This window comes from Bombina bombina, chromosome 8 (genome assembly GCF_027579735.1).
Source record: "Bombina bombina isolate aBomBom1 chromosome 8, aBomBom1.pri, whole genome shotgun sequence".
Taxonomy (NCBI): domain Eukaryota; kingdom Metazoa; phylum Chordata; class Amphibia; order Anura; family Bombinatoridae; genus Bombina; species Bombina bombina.
This window is the reverse complement of record NC_069506.1, coordinates 18,118,728-18,142,866: the sequence shown is the minus strand read 5'-3', so window position 1 is coordinate 18,142,866 and position 24,139 is coordinate 18,118,728. Positions and strand designations below refer to the sequence as shown.

General features: G+C 36.0%; 1 protein-coding gene across 1 annotated transcript in view; it reads right to left on the bottom strand.

Moving 5' to 3' along the window:
• Positions 1–22,519, bottom strand: part of NFKBID (NFKB inhibitor delta) — a 46,997-nt gene extending 24,478 nt beyond the window's left edge. Inside the window, exons 1-7 of the mRNA XM_053690903.1 lie at positions 22,373–22,519; positions 13,678–13,714; positions 11,597–11,784; positions 9,568–9,791; positions 6,436–6,541; positions 4,489–4,635; positions 3,792–3,849 (exon numbers count right to left, since the gene is read on the bottom strand). Coding sequence (XP_053546878.1) covers positions 3,792–3,849; positions 4,489–4,635; positions 6,436–6,541; positions 9,568–9,791; positions 11,597–11,784; positions 13,678–13,714; positions 22,373–22,519 — 907 coding nt within the window. The remainder of the gene's footprint in view (positions 1–3,791; positions 3,850–4,488; positions 4,636–6,435; positions 6,542–9,567; positions 9,792–11,596; positions 11,785–13,677; positions 13,715–22,372) is intronic.
• Between the last annotated feature and the right edge of the window lie 1,620 nt (positions 22,520–24,139).

Below are 24,139 nucleotides of genomic sequence, written 5' to 3'. Positions count from 1 at the left end.
CAGAAGGAAGCCTCTTTTAAAGATGATGCGCAAGAAAGCCTGCAAACAGTTTGCTGAAGACAAGCAGACTAAGGACATGGATTACTGGAATCATGTCCTGTGGTCCGATTAAACCAAGATAAACTTATTTGGTTCAGATGGTGTCAAGCGTGTGTCGGCGGCAACCAGGTGAGGAGTACAAAGACAAGTGTGTCTTGCCTACAGTCAAGCATGGTGGTGGGAGTGTCATGGACTGGGCCTGCATGAGTGCTGCCGGCACTGGGGAGCTACAGTTCATTGAGGGAACCATGAATGCCAACATGTACTGTGACATACTAAAGCAGAGCATGATTCCCTCCTTTCAGAGACTGGGCCACAGGGCAGTATTCCAACATGATAACAACCCCAAACACACCTCCAAGACGACCACTGCCTTGCTAAAGAAGCTGAGGGTAAAGGAGATGGACTGGCCAAGCATGTCTCAAGACCTAAACACTATTGAGCATCTGTTAGCATCCTCAAAAGGAAGGTTGGGGAGAGCAAGGTCTCTAACATCCACCAGCTCTGTGATGTCGTCATGGAGGAGTGGAAGAGGACTCCAGTGGCAACCTGTGAAGTTCTGGTGAACTCCATGCCCAAGAGGGTTAAGGCAGTGCTGGAAAATAATGTTGGCCACACAAAATATTGACACTTTGGGCCCAATTTGGACATTTCCACTTAGGGATGTACTCACTTTTGTTGCAAAGGGTTTAGACATTAATGGCTGTCTGTTGAGTTATTTTGAGGGGACAGCAAATTTACACTGTTATACAGGTTGTACACTCACTACTTCACATTGTAGCAAAGTGTAATTTCTTTAGTGTTGTCACATGAAAAGATATAAAAAAAATGTACAAAAATGTGAGGGGTGTACTCACTTTTGTGAGATACTGTATGTCCCTATATATAAACATACAAATACATCTTTAGCAATGTATATGTATGTATCTCTATGTTAAAGTACTTTGGCAGATTTTTTTCCCTAATACCTAAGACCTCATATCTTTGAGCCCTTATAACTTTTGTGTGCAATATTTTTTTTTAAATATTTTTTTATTAGACAGTGTTAATATGAGTGTAACTGAAGTTTGTAATGTATTTTTATTAGATTGTGTTAAAATGAGTGTAACTGTACTTTGTAATGTATTTTTTATTAGCTTGTGTTAATATGAGTGTAACTGTACTTTGTAATGTATATTTATTAGATTGTGTTAATGAGTGTAACTGTACTGTGTAATGTATTTTTATTAGATTATGTTAATATGAGTGTAACTGTACTGTGTAATGTATTTTTATTAGAATGTGTTAATACGAGTGTAACTGTACTGTGTAATGTATTTTTTATTAGATAGTGTTATTATGTGTGTAACTGTACTGAGTAATGTATATTTATTAGAGAATGTTAATATGAGTATAACTGTGCTGTGTAATGTATATTTATTAGACAGTGTTATTATGTGTGTAACTGTACTGTGTAATATATATTTATTAGATAGTGTTATTATGAGTGTAACTGTACTGTGTAATGTATATTTATTAGATTATGTTAATATGAGTGTAACTGTACTGTGTAATGTATATTTATTAGACAGTGTTAATATGAGTGTAACTGTACTGTGTAATGTATATTTATTAGACAGTGTTAATATGAGTGTAACTGTACTGTGTAATGTATATGTATTAGACAGTGTTAATATGAGTGCAACTGTACTGTGTAATGTATATTTATTAGATTGTGTTAATATGAGTGTAACTGTACTGTGTAATGTATTTTTATTAGATTGTGTTAATATGAGTGTAACTGTACTGTATAATGTATATTTATTAGATTGTGTTAATATGAGTGTAACTGTACTGTGTAATGTATTTTATTAGATTGTGTTAATATGAGTGTAACTGTACTGTGTGATGTATATTTATTAGATTGTGTTAATATGAGTGTAACTGTACTGTGTAATGTATATTTATTAGACAGTGTTAATATGAGTGTAACTGTACTGTGTAATGTATATTTATTAGACAGTGTTAATATGAGTGTAACTGTACTGTGTAATGTATATTTATTAGATAGTGTTAATAATATGAGTGTAACTGTACTGTGTAATGTATATTTATTAGATTGTGTTAATAATATGAGTGTAACTGTACTGTGTAATGTATATTTATTAGATTGTGTTAATAATATGAGTGTAACTGTACTGTGTAATGTATATTTATTAGATAGTGTTAATAATATGAGTGTAACTGTACTGTGTAATGTATATTTATTAGATTGTGTTAATAATATGAGTGTAACTGTACTGTGTAATGTATATTTATTAGATAGTGTTAATAATATGAGTGTAACTGTACTGTGTAATGTATATTTATTAGATTGTGTTAATAATATGAGTGTAACTGTACTGTGTAATGTATATTTATTAGATAGTGTTAATAATATGAGTGTAACTGTACTGTGTAATGTATATTTATTAGATAGTGTTAATAATATGAGTGTAACTGTACTGTGTAATGTATATTTATTAGATTGTGTTAATAATATGAGTGTAACTGTACTGTGTAATGTATATTTATTAGATAGTGTTAATAATATGAGTGTAACTGTACTGTGTAATGTATATTTATTAGATTGTGTTAATAATATGAGTGTAACTGTACTGTGTAATGTATATTTATTAGGCAGTGTTACTATGAGTGTAACTGTACTGTGTAATGTATATTTATTAGATTGTATTAATATGAGTATAACTGTACTGTGTAATGTATATTTATTAGATTGTGTTAATATGAGTGTAACTGTACTGTGTAATGTATATTTATTAGACAGTGTTATTGTAAGTGTAACTGTACTGTGTAATGTATATTTATTAGATAGTGTTATTATAAGTGTAACTGTACTGTGTAAGGTATATTTATTAGATAGTGTTATTATAAGTGTAACTGTACTGTGTAAGGTATATTTATTAGATAGTGTTATTGTAAGTGTAACTGTACTGTGTAAGGTATATTTATTAGATAGTGTTATTATAAGTGTAACTGTACTGTGTAAGGTATATTTATTAGATAGTGTTATTATAAGTGTAACTGTACTGTGTAAGGTATATTTATTAGATAGTGTTATTGTAAGTGTAACTGTACTGTGTAATGTATATTTATTAGATAGTGTTATTGTAAGTGTAACTGTACTGTGTAATGTATATTTATTAGATAGTGTTAATAATATGAGTGTAACTGTACTGTGTAATGTATATTTATTAGATTGTGTTAATAATATGAGTGTAACTGCACTGTGTAATGTATATTTATTAGCTTGTGTTAATATGAGTATAACTGTACTGTGTAATGTATTTTTGATGTATTTTGTGATACTTTTTATTTTCAGAAAACAATTAATCCCAACTCTGAGATCGCGGTAAAGATTGAAGCGTAAATGACGATTACACCTGCGCAAAACTTTTTGCAAAACTGTTTGCGCTTCACTTGTAATCTAGCCCTATATGTTTAGCACCACAAAGGGTTAAACAAATAGTCATTGCTCTCAGCATTTCCCAAACACCTTTTAAGACTGGAATGCAGTTGATTGACGGCACACAGCAACCAATCAGGTTACACAATAGATTTATGACCCCTCCCTCTAGGCACCAAAGACTTAATTTCATTTGATATTCTTTAGTAATAGTGACACCCAGCCACATAGTTCCTGCCCTAAATGTTGGAAACAGGTCCCACTTAGGCAGCTGCCTACTATGCCTAATAAACTGCAGTCCTCTCACCTTCATAGTTTCTGGCCTCCACATCAATATTCTGTTGATGGTTGAAAGACGAAAACACCTAAGAAAACAAAAAGAAGAAATATAAATAAACAGAAACATGAAGAGATGTGCTTATGGGTTAAATGAATATGTTTAAATGTTCACAGAAGTCAGAATAAAACTTTCTTGATACTGATAGAGCAGCAGTTTTAAGAAAATGTACAATTTACTTCCATTATCGAATTGCGCTACCTTTTTATCTGCACTTTTTGTGAGGCTCCACCTCACACTGAGCATGTGCAAAAGTAAATATGTATATGATTCTGTGATTGGCTGAGGCAGTCACATGATACAGGGGGCCGGTATATTAAAGAAAATGTTTAAAAAATCTATTACTCATTTAACGTTCAGAGTAAGTGCCATTGCATTGTTACCTTTTGATTATTGAATTCTAATATATATAATGGTCCTTTCAATGCTTGTGGGAAGTACATAAGGGATAGCACCAAGTGCATAGGAAACAGCTCTGGAAAAAAGACTTGTGATAACACAACAATGATATAGATTATCCCTTATAGAATTGAGAAATGTATGGGGGGGATAGATAAAAGCAGCTTTATAATGCTTATTTTGGGGTTAAACATATAGCATTGCAGAGGGAATAGAGATAATAAAATAACATACTCTAATGAATTTTCCCAAGAATTAAACAGCTCACCTTCAGCACATTGGAGAATCCATAGGTCCCAGCAACGTGCAATGCGGTTTGTCCTTTCCAATCAGATGCATTGAGATCAGCACCAAGTGTTATAAGATCATAGACTATCTCAGGCTGGTTGGCTGCCACAGCTACTAACAAAGGGGACTGAGATAAAAAATAATACATATTACATATTTCTTATAAGCAGTAAGTTGCACTGAGTAACACTATAACAAATTTGTTTTCTAAAGGGATTACAATCAAATGAAATTCCATATAAAACAGATGTACCAAATAGCAACTTAACATAACCTGTTGATCTACCTATTGCAATACGTATACTTACTAAATACTATAAATGCAGCACTTATTATTGTAATAATTATGTTAATACAATTATTATGTCCCAACTATACATCATTCTTTTTTTTGGTTGCTAGAAATGTCATGACTGGGTGAAATATTTGAAGATTAATACAAATGTTATGTGTTTGGTGTATGAATACAGAAATATCCTGGGAAGATCATATGACTACAGATCTCATTTGTGTATACAGTATGTCTTATCTGGGGCTTTAACAGGTGTACAGAGTTAGAAAAAAGAAGAAAGATTTAGGCTCTGGAAATTTAAAATCTGTATTTCTATTGTGTCTTGTAGTTAACACATTTCACCATTATTTAAGATAAAAGTAGACATGCAATGTAGGACATCAGTTGGAAAACGAATAGGATATGTAAATACACAGATAAATATGTTAGGTTTAGAGTTTAAGATACAAGTTCTGCCCTGCAAAATTGTAAAAAATTCAGAGGTCACTAGCAAAATATTATTGTGATAATGTTGTATCAGTCACAATATCCCTGGTTGCACTTTAAGGGATAAGGGTTCTGGTTGATATTAGGACTAGGGTTGAGGCAGTGGCTTTATTTGTTTTTCACAGGGAATGTGCAGCCCACTTAGCCCCTCCTTACTCCCAACAATTTAAGCTTATTTTGCCTCATATATGTCTCACAACAAGACACATGAAGACAACCAGGGATAATTAATTTGCAATAATATTAATACATAAAACATTTGGAGAACATAGGAGTGGTAAGGCATCATGCCATAGAAATACCCCCCAAAATTGTACTGCTATCATACTAGGCACAAGTCTAGTTGGTATAGGCCACAATACACTCTTGGGTTGGGGTTAGGATTTGAGTGACAATAAAATAGGGAAAGTCTAGTTGGTATAGGACAAAATATGCTCTTTGGTTGAGATTAGGATGAGAGTGACAGTAAAATAGGGACAAGTCTAGTTTGTATAGGCCAAAATATGCTCTTGGGTTGGGGTTAGGCTTTGAGTGACAGTAAAAAGAGTTAACCCTTTGGATGGGAAGAGATGCATTGTAGACTTCTTTGGCATTCAAGAAGTTCACACAACTTGCTCCCAGCATCATAGTTGTTGTGATGATACAAGGGAGAACCTACAATCATATCAATTATGTGGCAACAGATTAATGGTTACAATAAATTTGTCCTTTGTCCCATCTCTTTGTAAAAATTATGAATGAGAGTCAAAGAGCAATATGAGCCATATGATGTGATTTTGGGGGAGATGTAAGATAAATACATGGCACTGACTTTATAACCGATGTGGTAGGGACAAATACAGCAAATTCATGTGGGTCTGGGATAGGAATTGGCTTATGCTGAATAGTAAATATAACTATGAATAAATAGTACTGCAGTATAGGCTTTGTACAGTCTACTAATCCTCATTGGCTGATAACGTCAGCTGCTTCTGCTATACTGGTGGAAATGGAAAGTATGACAAGAAAACATTAATTTATTCAGGACAGGAAAATGAATTTTAAGAAAAAAAAGTTGACAACAATGTCCTTTTAAATTTGTCTGTAGTCAATTTAATTTTTAAGGCAATTTTGCTGATGAAAAACATTGGGTTCTGGTGTTTTTCTTACCTTTCCATTATGCTCTTTGGTGTCCAGCTGACCGTACATCAAACAACGTTCTGCCACAGCATAGGAAAGATATCTCAGACCTTTTGCTGCATAAAGATGAAGGATTCTATGACAAAGTACAGGTCATTAAGGAAAGTGAGATTATGAATACCAGAGAGCTTAATTCATTTTTATGGGCCAGATGAACAAAGATTCTCCAGCTTGGCTGAACTCACTAAATTCTATAAGAAAAAGGGTAAAGCCTGGAAGTTCCAGTGAAATGAGAGATGCCATCCATAAAATCTTACAGGGAGAGGGAAGTTCATGGTGGATCATCTGACACTGATATAAATTCTCAGTTTGCAGCCATTACAAGTTAAATAAAAAATGTTTCACTAAAATTTAACTTGCATTTGCCTCTAGTTTAGTACACTTTACTTTTCTGAGAGTTAAATATGTGTATTGTGAATTTTGAGCAAATTTCACCTGCATACTGCTGGCGAGATAATTCAGTGAGAGCTGCTGGTTTAAAATGCTAAGTGCATATAATGAGTATTGTGAGAGAGCTTTAGATATACTCTAAGAACTCTCCTGATCAGCCCAAGGAGCTCCCTGTCCTCCCCACTTTCTGAAACGGCTAGTTTTATTTTATATAGAACAAATACAAAGTGTAGTGTAAATTGTAAAAGATACACAGAAATGTACAAAGTATGATCCTGAATTGTTAAAGTAACACATAAACTTTCAAATAATAATCTGAATGTTTGTGTAAACCACTGTTTTATACTGAATCTAAATGCATTAAATACAAAATAGAAAGTGCAAAGATTAAATGTAATACAATTTGAAGGACCCAATCTAAAGTAACATAAAACGTAAACCACAAAGTGTGAATGTAACAAAATTATCATATCATGCAGTGCTATATTGCACTGGGCTTGTCTCTCACATACACAAATTCAGGGAACACCACTTATAAGTATAGCTAAATGTGTCTGTCTAGAATCTTGTGAGAGATCTTTCAGTGCTGGAGGATCATTTTAGATCATCTGATTTGAGCGGAGAGCTTTATGGGAGGCAGCTCTCATCTGTCCCTTTTCCCAGAGAATTCAGAGAGTTCATCCCCTGTAAAGTTTGCACTATAATTTCTCTCCAATCTTTGATTATCGGGGCCTATGTGTCTATGTTGCTCTGTTTTTCTCAGTGTAAAAAAGAAAAAGGAGTCCTGCAACGGCTACAAATGGGAAAGCGACTCAGGCCAGCAAACAGAGAGCCTTGCAGGAAAACCCTCAACAAAGTACAATGCAAAAATAAGAATCCTGGACTGGCTCAATCAAATTGCAAAAAAAAATAATTTCATATTCAGAAATATACAGCATCATAATGTCAGGCAGCATTGTGTAAAAGTCAGGTGAAAAACAAGAGGTGTGCCCACGGCCGGGAATACATTTTTTTGCAATTTGACTGAGCCGGTCCAGGATTCTTATTTTCACATTGTACTTTGTTGAGGGTTTTCCTGCAAGGCTCTCTGTTTGCTGGCCTGAGTCGCTTTCCCATGTCTAGCCGTTGCACAGACTTGTTTCAGGTACATCAGTTGCATGGATTGGCAGCAACGTAAGTAAGTGTCAGTGTACTCTTTTTCAAATTTGTATCACATTCTGATATATACAGACATTACATATCTGACCTTACGATACAAAAGAAATACAATGTACAGATGTTGTAAGATGGTAAAAACCCAGCAATCTGTAACAAATGGACTAATAAACAATACTCTCCTTTTAGTTTTAGACCACTGCCTTCTTTCAGTCTCTCCCCAGGGACTGTGATAGATACAGGATTGCAATTGTAGATGGCACAGGTCTTGATATTGAACTGAGGGTATGCAAATATCTTCTGACTTTCTGATGACAAGAGGAAACAGACTTGTTGTGTATATAACGCCAATTAATAAGGGTGCAGTAAACTCACTCCATAAGATGTATAATGTCTGCTCATCTGTAGGTCACCCCACGGGTATGTAGCTTGATAAACTGGAAGCAAGGAGAGGCTCCAATGAAATAAACATAAAGATTTACTTTAGAAAACAAGTAATAACTTACTCCATCAAATCTCTGATTCTGGCTATGTCACAGCAAAGAAAGCAAGGTGATATTCAAGGTGAAACAATTGTTTTTACTTGTTTTTTAACTTGCTCTTGAAAAAGACGTTTGCATACGTTGAAACGCGTTGAGCCATTAAAGCTTTTTTATCACCATTGAAATATCACCTTGCTTTCTTTGCTGTGACATAGCTGGAATCAGAGATTTGATGGAGTAAGTTATTACTTGTTTTCTCAAGAAAATCTTTATGTGTATTTCATTGGAGCCTCTCCTTGTTTCCAGTTTATCAAGCTACATACCCGTGGGGTGACCTACAGATGAGCAGACATTATACATCTTATGGAGTGAGTTTACTGCACTCTTATTAATTGGCATTTAAATACACAAGTCTGTTTCCACTTGCCATCAGAAAGTCAGAAGATATTTGCATATCCTCAGTTCAATATCAAGACCTGCGCCATTTACTTTTGCATATCTGACCTTACACCTGACACTAGTTTCTTCATTCAATTTATGATTATGGCATTGCCACATATATGTTTATGTTGGAGGAATCTTTTTTGTACGAATATGGATAGTCCCATGACCTATAAATCATTGAGTATCTGAGGGATTACATGAACAGACAGGAGCAACTGAGGTTGACTAAATCCACAGAAATACTGTGGTTAGTTTTTCAAGATATTTAGAACAAAATGCCTGCAGAGTTCCTTAAAAAAATTAAGGCAAAGGGTGGTCACACCAAATATTTATTTGAGTTAGATTTTCCTTCTGTTCATTCATTTTGCATTTTGTTAATTGATAAAACAAACACTTTAGATAAAGCTCATACCATGTGAGCTCCATAATATTTGATTGTGTATTGTGTTATAAATTATGTTATGTTTTCTTTTCACTTGGGGCATATCCATCTTTTACCTATCTGTCTGTCTAGATAATATTTCTATATAATAGCATAAATATATTGGTGCATATTGTGGGTTGAAACAAAAAAGAGGAACCTAAGTTTGGTGAGTGAGCATAATATCTCCCACTTGCCCTAAAAACTTACGTGTCTCCATCCTCATCACGAAGCAGAAGTTGATCTGGGTTCAGATTTTGGATTTCAGCTCTGGCTTCTTCCAGGGCTAGTTGGTTGAGATCTGCAACCAGGAAGCCCGACATCCACAGTACAGACTCAGCTCCTGACGCAGAACATGATCCTGATGACTGTTCCAGCCAGGAAGGATTATTGGGACAGACAGACAAGTAGGACATTGATGGCACATCCACATTCTGAAAATGAGACCATACATTATATTGTGATAGTTTCACAAAAGAAGCCATGTTGAAAATGATGGGTTTGATTCCAATCGTTCTGTTTGTGTTTATCAGCTGTTTTACAGCTCACAGTCTACCTTTTTTATTATCATCGGAGAGATCACAATCCAAACAATAAAACCATTTACATATTTGAAAAAGAGAGTATTAGATCCTGGCAGATATTGGAAGATTCACACATACATATGTATAGAAAACATAAATTTTGCAATCTTGATTCATCTGAAGATATTGATTAAATATCCACAACAGAAAGAAAACATCAAGTTCAACAGCCAAAGGCACTTGATAGATGCTAATCTTATGCTTATCACCAACAGATCACTTATGGGCCAATGATCTGCTCGTGCTTAGACCAGAAAAAAGGATGACCCAGTCCATGCTAACAACAACAGCGATGGTCCTTGATGACAATAGATTCACTCCAAATAATAAATATTACTGAAAATGTCATCGCCATCAATATGTACATGTAAAGTCATAAATAAAACATATCTACAAGATATTGGGAGTTGCCAGATCTATACAGATATCAATACCAATGTATACCGATCAATAAATTACATTAAAAACTCATTCTAATACAAAATAAAATAAACACCACTCTAATAACAAAAACACACACACATGGACTCATTGACCCTATTAACCTACTTGGTCTTGCATGTTGGTCACAGTCAATGTTTATGATTGGCTGTGGAAGTGATATGGATACTATTTAATGTAAAAAGATTGCAAATCCACCATTTTAGATTTGTCTGGGTGTTATTTTTGTTTTATCGCTTCCTGCGTTTGTTGATCAAAAGCCATTATGAGTTGTTCAGCGTGACAATATAAGAGAATGGATGTGATAGCTTTTTTTTAATTTTAATTATTATTAAAAAAAAAAAGGACAGTCTCATTTTCCCCAACATTAAGGGGTTGATCACAACATATCTAATAGTTTTTAACAGAAAATCACCATTAAAGTCTATGGAGTTTTTTGTAGGTAAATCATTAGGTCTCTAAAGGATTGTAGTAATCCCCCCTGATTTGTATAAAGCTCGGCACAATAATTATATCACAAACTTCAATAGATTATACAAAGTTTCTGAAATACTCTGTGACTTTTTAGTAAATGATGTATAAAATGCACTTATTAAACAGATGAGAGTGAGACTGACCATAAGATAATTAATTAGCGATTGTTAAAGGGACATGAAACCCAAACATTTCCTTTTGTGATTCAGACAGAACGTACAATTTTAAAAAAAGTTTCTAATTTACTTCTATTATCGTTCTTATGATATTCTGTGTTGACGAGATACCTAGGTAGCATCTGGTGCACTACATAGCAGGGAATTGTGCTGCCCTTTAGTGTTCTTGCAAATAGATAACGTTCTTGAAAACCTGCTGCCATATAGCGCGGCTCCTAAGCATACATCCCTGTTTTTTAACAAAAGATACCAAGAGAAAAAAGAAAAATTGATAATAGAAGTAAATTAGAGAGTTGTTTAAAATCAAATGATCTATCTTAACCATGGAAGAAAAATATTGGGTTTCATATCCCTTTAACACTAACTGACATTTCAGGTGGCTACCTTTGATAACATATTCACATTGCAGTGCCCTCTCCAGGCAGTTGTATGTACTGCAAAGTCAGCGCTATGGAATTTTACAGCGTTTTACAAATAAACTATAATAATATAATACCTACACAAACATTACAGTACAATTTGGTACCATACCAGGGATACACCCTTTGCATCTGTCTTTCTCACCTCAATCTCAGCATTGTTCCTCACTGTCTCATATTTCTGGTCTGGGATGTAAACAGTACCAGGTCTAGACACATAAAAATCCTCCAGAGGGGTGTAGGTGTAATGGGGGGCAGGTCTAAGATACACAAGGGACTCATCTTCTGGCTGGCTGGGAGGGTGATGAAGAAATGAGGCAGAACTGGCCACACCTAGAGGGAGGGAGGAACAAATTCAGGCTGATGGCTTCTTATTGCCCTGCATTTTATTTTTACAGTAGAATATTCCTTTAAAATGATATTATATTTCATTACATTAGTTGGTGTTTTCATTTTTATTTATATACTCTCAATTTACAAATGTAATTCAGTATCAGATGAAACCGTTTGTTTCTTTGTTAGCCCGAGTCATGTGAAGGAGATTTATATATTTATAATAAGGCTGAAAGAAAATCACAATTTAAACATCGTATGAAATTAATACATTGTCTATTAAAGTAAAAAGATGCTGAACAAATTGTATTGTAAAATTACATTAAAAATCCCATCAGCCTTGTTGTGCAGAAATCATGTGTGATGGAAAAAGTAAAATTCATAATGAAATTACGCAGGAAAAATATATTTATTGCGTATTCTCTAAATATTAACCTCCCTTGTAGATCTTGCTTTTTTATCTTGGAAATGGAAAGGTGGTGAGATAATATACTCTAAAGAATTATTACCATAGTAGAAAAACACATACATACAAAAATAAGCATTATGTGTTTAAGATACTAAACGCTGAAAACGGGGCCCCTGCTCCCTGTTAACTTCTCTCTCCCCAGTGAAGTTTCCTTTTCCAGCAAACTTCAGTAATTATAATGGGAGGCATCTCACAACCATGGAAAGTGACAGAAAATTTGATATATTTAGAAAATTCCCTGTGAATGTCAGAGACAGAGAGTTTTTTTTCTCCACTTCTGGTGAATTTTACATACTTGGCCCATTGTAAGTTAGGGTCAGTAGAACTTTAAAGGGAAATTTGAGGCATAATGATGTATTCAGAGGAAATATTAGCCTGGGAATAGTAGGCAGATATATATTTTTTTATATTGAAGAAATAAGTGCTACGTATTAGTTTCTATAAAGTAATGGATATCACCATGTTGTAATTCTTATCCTAGGTTAAACATCCTGATCTCTTTATCTAATCTCCCTTGCTTATGAAGAGTGGAAAACAAATTATCTCAGGAATTTAGTGTCTCTTTAAATCAATCAGTTGTTCCTTTATCAATAATATATCATCATGGCCTAAACATAAAATTATTGTCATGTGAAATATATGTTTTTAAAACATATATTTTGTAAAATTTATATCATCATTAAAAAGTATTTATTTCAGTTAAAGGGACAGTCAAGTCCAAAAAAAACTTTCATGATTTAAATTGGGCATGGAATTTTAAACAACTTCCCAATTTACTTTTATCACCAATTTTACTTTGTTCTCTTGGTATTCTTAGTTGAAAGGTAAACCTAGGAGGTTCATATGCTAATTTCTTAGACCTTGAATACTGCCTCTAATCTGAATACATTTTGACCACTAGAGAGCATTAGTTCACATGTTTCATATAGATAACATTGAGCTCAAGCACGTAAAGTGACCTAGGACTGAGCACTGATTGGCTAAACTGCATGTCTGTCAAAGAACTGAAATAATGGGGCAGTCAGCAGAATCTTAGATACAAGATAATTACAGAGGTAAAACGTGTATTATTATTATAACTGTGTTGGTTATGCAAAACTGGGGAATGGGTTATAAAGAAATTATCTTTCTTTTTAAACAACAGAAAATTCTGGTGTTGACTGTCCCTTTAAACAAATCCTTTAATATACAGTTACAGATGTGTTAGTATTTGGAATGTTCATTATTTGTAAACTTTTTTATGAAGCAGTTTCCATATAGGAGAGATCCGAATGACAAAAGTTACATTATGGTATATTTTAAAATTGTACATATTTGATGTTAATTTCCAGATTCTGATTGAATTACAACCATAGATAGAGGCAACGAGTTGTTGAAACACATAATTTAAAAGGGGCTATTTTTAGCCAAACACACATAAATACCTGTTTCTTGTGTAAATTCTACCAAAGATGCAGAAACCTGGGAGAGAAAAAAAAAACAACCAACATATTGTGATCAGGCACCAAAGATATGTAAGACAGTGAAATGAAACTAAATAAACAGAAAATGTTATTTGATAAAAACACAACATATTAGCATATGATAAATTTATTCAGAGCCAGCAAAGTGAGATGGACCAACGCATTTCCTTCCTCATTTATGTGCGTCTGTGTGTGCACCTGTCTGGTTTCTGTGCCATGTTCTCTAAAGGGGATTTCTGAACGTGCGACCAGTAAGGGCAACGCAGAGCTGCTTTACTAAAGGAAAATTTAGACTCAAAATTGAATTTTATTATAAATGCTTTATTATTTGTAATGTACTTTTATTTATTTTGGCCTATTTTCATGTAATTTAACTGAAAATTGTAGTTTACCCACTGCAGCAGAGAGGGTTGTGTATTTTCTGCTGGATTTATATCCTGATACATGATACACAGTGATTGTTTGTTCAGTGAAGGAGCAGGTTAATATCAGTCTCTAACTGGCCTGTAGGTTTGCAAATTTAGCAAACAAAATCAAAGTTTACATTTTTTTAAATATATATTTTGTACACAGATCTTGTGCAATGCAGAGATTAACGCTTAGACCCCCCATTTAACAAGGGAGTTTGTCTGCATGACTTTGGGGTCTCTGATGCAGCCTCCACTGTTAGAATGTAACACTGGAGAAGCAAATGCTTGTGCCACCAGTCCCCTGCTCTCGCCCAACCTATTGCACAAGAGCAGGGTGTCTCAGGCAATTTAAAACAAAAAAACACAACAAATGTTGGCTAAAGAGAAGGAAAGGCTTTTATAAGTGTAGGCATCCTATATGCAAAACCTTCTATCATGTAACAGAAGGAAACAGATTTTATTCCAGTCCAACAAGTTGTGAACATGATATAAATGTTTTCATTAATTGTTCTACCACACATGTGGTTTATCTATTAACATGTCAAGTTTGTTTTAAACAATACACAGGGAAAACTAAACGACCCCTAAAAGACAGATTTCTTGAACATTTAAGATCAATAGAAGATGAAGACTCAGATACCCAAGTAGCGAAACATTTCAGGTGTCACAAAATGCAGGTGTCACAAAATTAACCATACAAGGTATAGACCATGTGCCAGCATGGAAAAGAGGAGGAAATAGAGAGATTAAGTTAAATAAACAAGAGGTTTATTGGATTTTTTTTACTCAAAACAAGTAGTCCTCAAGGGCTGCATATGAGAAGGGACTTAGACCTATTCACATAAAATAATTTCCTTATTGTCAGACCTGCACAAAACAAATGGTGTATACAGGTTACAATAAGAGTATGAGAAATATACATATACAAATATCCCTTAATGTATGGATATATTTTGATCCTAATCACAATGTTTTCTTATAATCTCTATCACCTACAGGATGATATTTAGGCATCAATTAAATCAAAGAAATAAAGAGTAGTATATTTCTTTCTATAAATACAATTAAGAAAATATACAGTGAAACTTTTCTATTTTCATGTAATCAGCTGTTTAATGTATTAACCTGATTCATTTTATTATCTACAACATAGTATCTTTTCTCTCAAGATTTTAAACAGCATGAGCCTGGATAGAATAATTGATATATTTAAAATAAACACACACACACACACACACATATGTATATACATATATATTGAGAACAAAAAAGTCATAAGAAGTGAAATAGGAATTGATAAGATAACTATACACAAACACCTGTATGATGTATATAAATCAATGCACTATCACTAGGTGTACAGATCTAAGCTTCTCCCTATTGTTAATGTCACCTAATCATACAATGTAATTAAGTGCTAATATACCTTTAAATGTTTGAACTAAAAGGAGGCGTGGATAGGTAGACAAGTATGCAGTGATCAAGTGCACATGTGGACGAAACGCGTTTGCAGATGTACCTGTTTATACACATTGTCTGATTTTATGTGTGCCATATAATGCAGTGGTTTTAAATGAAACATTAAAGCTTTTGGATTGTACCGTTTGACTGGAGTGTCAGATTAGGTGCAGTGCGCTTTATACTGGTGTGCCTTTGTGATTTGAAGAGGCGTGAGGAGCGGACACGCTATAAAGCAGCACTGATCTACATTCTTTTACTCCAATACTCACTCTCCGTTGTGCCAGTCACAGCGGCTAGTGCTGTGGGAATAGCTTATTAGGTGAGACTATTTGAGCGCTTTTAAACACAGTGACTATTGTTTTGTCTCAGACATCTTACTGAGGTTGTGGACAAGTTAAAAAGGCAGCTCTTGTAAGGCTTTAAGACTGCATACTGAGGTTTATTTAGCACTCTGGATAGGTATTGTGTATAAAACATTGCTATACATATAGTGCTCGAGACATGTGCACGCCCCTGAGCCTACCTCAGTATGCTGTCATGGGATAGAACTAAGATTTTGACAAAGTAGATAAAGAGAAATAGGCAAAGAGTTAACTGGAAGTTTAATTTAAATCCGAAAGTTTAATTTTGAATTCAGTGTCCCGTTAAACCTCTTTGGTTACATAATTATTTTTTTTCTTTTAGTAATATTACATCATCATATTCTTTTTTATGATATTGCTGCTTGTGGTATTTTAGTTTAAGTAATGCAGCTAAAGACATTTTATATTAGTTAATTACCCATCTCACACCAATTATTTGATTAGTAATATGGGCTCTTAAACGGACACTGAACCCAATTTATTTCTTTCATGATTCAGATACAGAATGTAATTTTAAGCAACTTACTATTTTACTTCTATTATCAAATTTTCTTTGTTCTCTTGCTATCTTTATTTGAAAAGAAGGCATCTCAGCTAAGGAGCCAGCAAATGTTTGGTTCAGGACCATGGACAGCACTTGTTTCAAGGTGCTGTCCAATCAGCAAGGACAACTCAGGTTGTTCACCTAAAATGGGCCGGCATCTAAACTTATATTCTTGCTTTACAAATAAACATACAAAGAGAATGAAGACAATTTGATAATAGGAGTAAATCAGAAAGTTGCTTAATATTGCATGCTCTATCTGAATCACAAAATAATTTTTTGGGTTCAGTGTCCCTTTAACTGATTTGATTCATACCCCTCATATTGATTATTCAGGGGTCTGTACTTCTACTGAACCCTATGACCTGGATGTTTAGGGGGTCTAAATGGGCTTGTACTGCTCCCTATAACCTGGATGTTCAGTACCTGGCTTGTACTGGCTTAAAGGGACAGTGAACAATCTCACTGTCCCTTTAAGGCTGTATCTGAACAAAAATAGGGGTTAATTATATGTAGTGTTATCATTGGTGCATTTACATTTAAAAGTCCAGCACCATGACCCCTACACTATCAGTGATCAAGTGCTAACTAGGCTTGAAACGCGTCAGATGTGGAGGGGCCATGGCCTCCCCATCTTTATTTTTGTTCTTATTTCATATTGTGTATCCCTGTGTTGGACCCATGCTTGTTTTTATCTGGCTTGTACTGCTCCCTATAACCTGTACATTTAGGGGTCTCACCTGGCTTGTACTGCTCCCTATAACCTGTACATTTAGGGGTCTCACCTGGCTTGTACTGCCCCATATAACCTGTACATTTAGGGGTCTCATCTGGCTTGTACTGCTCCCTATAACCTGTACATTCAGGGGTCTCACCTGGTTTGTACTGCTCCCTATAACCTGTACATTTAGGGGTCTCACCTGGTTTGTACTGCTCCCTATAACCTGTACATTTAGGGGTCTTACCTGGCTTGTACTGCTCCCTATAACCTGTACATTTAGGGGTCTCCCACTCTTGTACTGCTCCCTATAACCTGTACATTTAGGGGTCTCCCACTTTTGTACTGCTCCCTATAACCTGTACATTTAGGGGTCTCACCTGGCTTGTACTGCTCCCTATAACCTGTACATTTAGGGGTCTCACCTGGCTTGTACTGCTACCTATAACCTTTACATTTAGGGGTCTTACCTGGCTTGTACTGCTCCCTATAACCTGTACATTTAGGGGTCTCCCACTCTTGTACTGCTCCCTATAACCTGTACATTTAGGGGTCTCCCACTCTTGTACTGCTCCCTATAACCTGTACATTTAGGGGTCTCACCTGGCTTGTACTGCTCCCTATAACCTGTACATTTAGGGGTCTCACCTGGCTTGTACTGCTCCCTATAACCTGTACATTTAGGGGTCTCACCTGGCTTGTACTGCACCCTATAACCTGTACATTTAGGGGTCTCACCTGGCTTGTACTGCTCCCTATAACCTGTACATTTAGTGGTCTCACCTGGCTTGTACTGCTCCCTATAACCTGTATATTTAAGGGTCTCACCTGGCTTGTACTGCTCCCTATAATCTGTACATTTAGGGGTCTCACCTGGCTTGTACTGCACCCTATAACCTGTACATTTAGGGGTCTCACCTGGCTTGTACTGCACCCTATAACCTGTACATTTAGGGGTCTCACTTGGCTTATACTGCTCCCTATAACCTGTACATTTAGGGGTCTCACTTGGCTTGTACAGCTCCCTATAACCTGTACATTTAGGGGTCTCACTTGGCTTATACTGCTCCCTATAACCTGTACATTTAGGGGTCTCCCACTCTTGTACTGCTCCATATAACCTGTACATTTAGGGGTCTCCCACTCTTGTACTGCTCCCTATAACCTGTACATTTAGAGGTCTTACCTGGCTTGTACTGCTCCCTATAACCTGTACATTTAGGGGTCTCACCTGGCTTGTACTGCTCCCTATAACCTGTACATTTAGGGGTCTCACCTGGCTTGTACTGCTCCCTATAACCTGTACATTTAGTGGTCTCACCTGGCTTGTAGTGCTCCCTATAACCTGTACATTTAGGGGTCTCCCACTCTTGTACTGCTCCCTATAACCTGTACATTTAGGGGTCTCACCTTGCTTGTACTGCTCCCTATAACCTGTACATTTAGGGGTCTCACCTTGCTTGTACTGCTCCCTATAACCTGTACATTTAGGGGTCTCACCTGGCTTGTACTGCACCCTATAACCTGTACATTTAGGGGTCTCACCTTGCTTGTACTCAAAAGTAGTAAATGAGTACAGCACCTGTTGGTTCCTTAAAGCAGGTTTTAGTTCTGTGTGATGCCCGTGGAGAAAGGGTTACTGCCACCCTTACAGCAACATAGACAAATGGAATCCACAGCACCAATTAGGTAAAAGAAAATACCTTTATTTTCACATTACATGCGACGTTTCGGCCTTCACAGCCTTAATCATGCATACAAAAAACTTCAGCCTCTGTCCACAGTATATAGGCTGATCAATTAAAACATTAATTACAAACAGATTTGACAAAATGTTTCACACAGAGCAATTACTCCCTCTAGTGTTAGTCATATTTTACTACATCCTATAAAATTTAACTCTCAAGTTACCAAAAATACAATTACTAGAGGAGTTTCCACTGAATGTACAAGTGTCATTAAAAACAAGAAAATATATAGGAACAAGTCTTACTGCAATCTTATATTTCTATAGTAACACTACTAAAGTATATTACTGACACATTTTACCAATCTTACTGATAAACTTTACCTATGTGTTTAAGTGAACAAGTGACTTTACCTATGTGTTTAACTAAACCAAAACTAACTAAAAAATTTTTTTGAAGAAAATGTTTTTTGTTTTGAATTTTTACTTTGTTACATTTAGAGAAAGACAGAGAAATCTATTTCTCTCTTTAACCCTTTAGGGTACATACAATCTAATTTATGGATCCAGTAAGTTTTTTTTTGTTTAAGGATCCTCTCCCTGTCACCCCCTCCTCTTAATGTGCCTACATGGTCAATAATCTGCCACCTAATTTGACTTATGTTGTGGCCTGCCTGGATAAAATGATTAGAAACAGGAGCTTCTTTATTACCACATCTCAAGTTGGACTTATGCTGATTAATTCTTTCCCTGCCTTTTCTAGTCGATTCTCCAATGTAAATAAGAGAACATGGGCATTTAATAAGATAGATTACGTAGGATGTCTCACATGTATAATAACCATTAATTTTATATTTATGCCCTGTTCTTGGATGGGAAAATTCTTTCCCTTTTATCATTGCATGGCAATTAGAGCACCCTAGACAGGGATAAGAACCATAAGATTTCTGACCCATATGGCTTTGTTTAAGACTTTTGGAGGGTCCCAAATCATTTTTAATCAGTGTGTCTCTCAAATTTCTAACCCTCTTAAAGGCCATAATAATAATCCCATTATGGCCTTTAAGAGGGTTAGAAATTTGAGAGACACACTGATTAAAAATGATTTGGGACCCTCCAAAAGTCTTAAACAAAGCCATATGGGTCAGAAATCTTATGGTTCTTATCCCTGTCTAGGGTGCTCTAATTGCCATGCAATGATAAAAGGGAAAGAATTTTCCCATCCAAGAACAGGGCATAAATATAAAATTAATGGTTATTATACATGTGAGACATCCTACGTAATCTATCTTATTAAATGCCCATGTTCTCTTATTTACATTGGAGAATCGACTAGAAAAGGCAGGGAAAGAATTAATCAGCATAAGTCCAACTTGAGATGTGGTAATAAAGAAGCTCCTGTTTCTAATCATTTTATCCAGGCAGGCCACAACATAAGTCAAATTAGGTGGCAGATTATTGACCATGTAGGCACATTAAGAGGAGGGGGTGACAGGGAGAGGATCCTTAAACAAAAAGAAACTTACTGGATCCATAAATTAGATTGTATGTACCCTAAAGGGTTAAATAGAGAAATAGATTTCTCTGTCTTTCTCTAAATGTAACAAAGTAAAAATTCAAAACAAAAAACATTTTCTTCAAAAAAATTTTTTAGTTAGTTTTGGTTTAGTTAAACACATAGGTAAAGTCACTTGTTCACTTAAACACATAGGTAAAGTTTATCAGTAAGATTGGTAAAATGTGTCAGTAATATACTTTAGTAGTGTTACTATAGAAATATAAGATTGCAGTAAGACTTGTTCCTATATATTTTCTTGTTTTTAATGACACTTGTACATTCAGTGGAAACTCCTCTAGTAATTGTATTTTTGGTAACTTGAGAGTTAAATTTTATAGGATGTAGTAAAATATGACTAACACTAGAGGGAGTAATTGCTCTGTGTGAAACATTTTGTCAAATCTGTTTGTAATTAATGTTTTAATTGATCAGCCTATATACTGTGGACAGAGGCTGAAGTTTTTTGTATGCATGATTAAGGCTGTGAAGGCCGAAACGTCGCATGTAATGTGAAAATAAAGGTATTTTCTTTTACCTAATTGGTGCTGTGGATTCCATTTGTCTACCTTGCTTGTACTGCTCCCTATAACCTGTACATTTAGTGGTCTCACCTGGCTTGTACTGCACCCTATAACCTGTACATTTAGGGGTCTCACCTGGCTTGTACTGCACCCTATAACCTGTACATTTAGGGGTCTCACCTGGCTTGTACTGCACCCTATAACCTGTACATTTAGTGGTCTCACCTGGCTTGTACTGCACCCTATAACCTGTACATTTAGTGGTCTCACCTGGCTTGTACTGCACCCTATAACCTGTACATTTAGTGGTCTCACCTGGCTTGTACTGCACCCTATAACCTGTACATTTAGTGGTCTCACTTGGTTTGTACTGCACCCTATATCCTGTACATTTAGGGGTCTCACCTGGTTTGTACTGCCCCCTATAACCTGTACATTTAGTGGTCTCACCTGGCTTGTACTGCTCCCTATAACCTTTACATTTAGGGGTCTCACCTGGCTTGTACTGCCCCCTATAATCTGTACATTTAGTGGCCTCACCTGGTTTGTACTGCTCCCTATAACCTGTACATTTAGAGGTCTCACCTGGCTTGTACTGCTCCCTATAACCTGTACATTTAGGGGTATCACCTGGCTTGTACTGCTCCCTATAACCTGTACATTTAGGGGTATCACCTGGCTTGTACTGCTCCCTATAACCTGTACATTTAGGGGTCTCACTTGGTTTGTACTGCTCCCTATAACCTGTACATTTAGGGGTCTCACCTGGCTTGTACTGCACCCTATAACCTGTACATTTAGTGGTCTCACCTGGCTTGTACTGCACCCTATAACCTGTACATTTAGTGGTCTCACCTGGCTTGTACTGCACCCTATAACCTGTACATTTAGTGGTCTCACCTGGCTTATACTGCTCCCTATAACCTGTACATTTAGTGGTCTCACCTGGCTTGTACTGCACCCTATAACCTGTACATTTAGGGGTCTCACCTGGCTTGTACTGCTCCCTATAACCTGTACATTTAGGGGTCTCACCTGGCTTGTACTGCACCCTATAACCTGTACATTTAGAGGTCTCACCTGGCTTGTACTGCTCCCTATAACCTGTACATTTAGGGGTCTCACTTGGCTTGTACTGCTCCCTATAACCTGTACATTTAGTGGTCTCACCTGGCTTGTACTGCTCCCTATAACCTGTACATTTAGGGGTCTCACCTGGCTTGTACTGCACCCTATACCCTGTACATTTAGGGGTCTCACCTGGCTTGTACTGCTCCCTATAACCTGTACATTTAGGGGTCTCACCTGGCTTGTACTGCTCCCTATAACCTGTACATTTAGGGGTCTCACCTGGCTTGTACTGCTCCCTATAACCTGTACATTTAGGGGTCTCACCTGGCTTGTCTTGCGCTGACGCTTTTCCTCTAGTAGCTTTTTCACAGTTTGAGGAGGAGGACAATATGGTCGGCAATCTGTGAGAGAGAATTGAAGAAAATAGAGACCGTCAGCTACATTCTTCCACTTGCTACAATATGCATCCATATGGGTCAAGCTATAACTGAATTGTCATAGTGAATCAGAAAAACAAAACCCACATATGGGCACATTACACTTCAATAGAAAGCCGCTATACATTAGCGTAGAAAAAGTCCTTGTATCTCTGAGAGCGAATCATTTGAAAGTTTGTCATGTGACAACATACGCATGCTGTTTCTGCAGTTACACATCATTTTGGATAGGAAGTGCCCATATTTTACACAAATTTTAAGTAGATTTGTGTCTATGCTTCATTATGAATAGGTTTGAGTAAGAGCCAAACAAAAACAACCTGAAAAAGGAAAATATAGGAGTGAAGATGAGCTAATAATGTACTGATTATGAGATACTTGTACAGCAATGTATTAAAGTACTTAAAGGGACATGAGAACCAAAATTTTATTTAATCAAATAGAGAATACAATTTAATAAAAAAAAGTTTCCAATTTACTTCTGTTACAAAATTTGCTTTGTTCTCTTGTTATTCTTTATTGATGAGGTATCTAGATAGGAAGCACTTAATGATAGTAAATAGTGCCACCATCTAGCGCTCTTGCTAATGTATAACATTGTTTAGAACTACTGTCACATAGTGCTGCAGGCACGTGCACACTCCTGAGCTTATTTTCCTGCTTTTCAACAAAGGATAACATGAAAGTGAAGAAAATGAGATAATAGAAGTACATTGGAAATTATTTAAAACTGTATGTTCTATCTGAATCATGAAAGAAAACATTTTCAGTTTTATATCTCTTTAAAGCGGTCACTTGCAATGTTTTGTTTGCAACAATGTTATACACATAGTTCTCAAGTCACCCGCTCCTGTGCATACCTAAATATGCTCTCATGGAAACAAACTACATTTTAACAAAGGATATGAATAATAATTTAATAATAGAAACTCTTTACAACTGAACGCTCTGGCCTCTAGTTATTAAAGTCTGGCGGACCTGATCCGACAGTGCGGATCAGGTCCGCCAGACCTCGCTTAATACGGCGAGCAAGAGCTGCTGGTGCAACGCCACCCCCTGCAGACTCGCGGCCAATAGGCCGCCAGCAGGGGGTTTCAATCAACCCGATCGTACTCGATCGGGTTGTATTGTGGCGATGTGTGCTCAGAGCAGGCGGACAGGTTATGGAGCAGCAGTCTTTGTGACCGCTGCTTCATAACTGCTGTTTCTGGCGAGTCTGATGACTCGCCAGAAACACGGGGCATCAAGCTCCATTCGGAGCTTGAGAAATATACCCCTCTGTCTGAAACAAGAGCGTGAAATTTTTACATTCATGTCGATTTTTTAACCATCAAAACTCTTCATCGCAATCACAAATACTATCTGTTGTTCATATTAACCCAGTGTACAAGTTTCATATTATTAAAGTGTGATATGGACGATATAGATTTCTATTAAAAACAAAAACAGGTAACAATTTCATTAGCTTGTGAACAGAGCATGCTCAAAAATGAACAAAACAAGCAAAAATAACTTGTGTGCACAAAGGTTACAATAGTTCAACGCTGTTGAAAGAGAAAATACAAAATATCATGGGAAAATTTGCATGAAAGTGTCTTTTGGTTACAAATAATGTTGTGATCTCATTAGTATTAGTGTAAGGTGCAAAGCCACT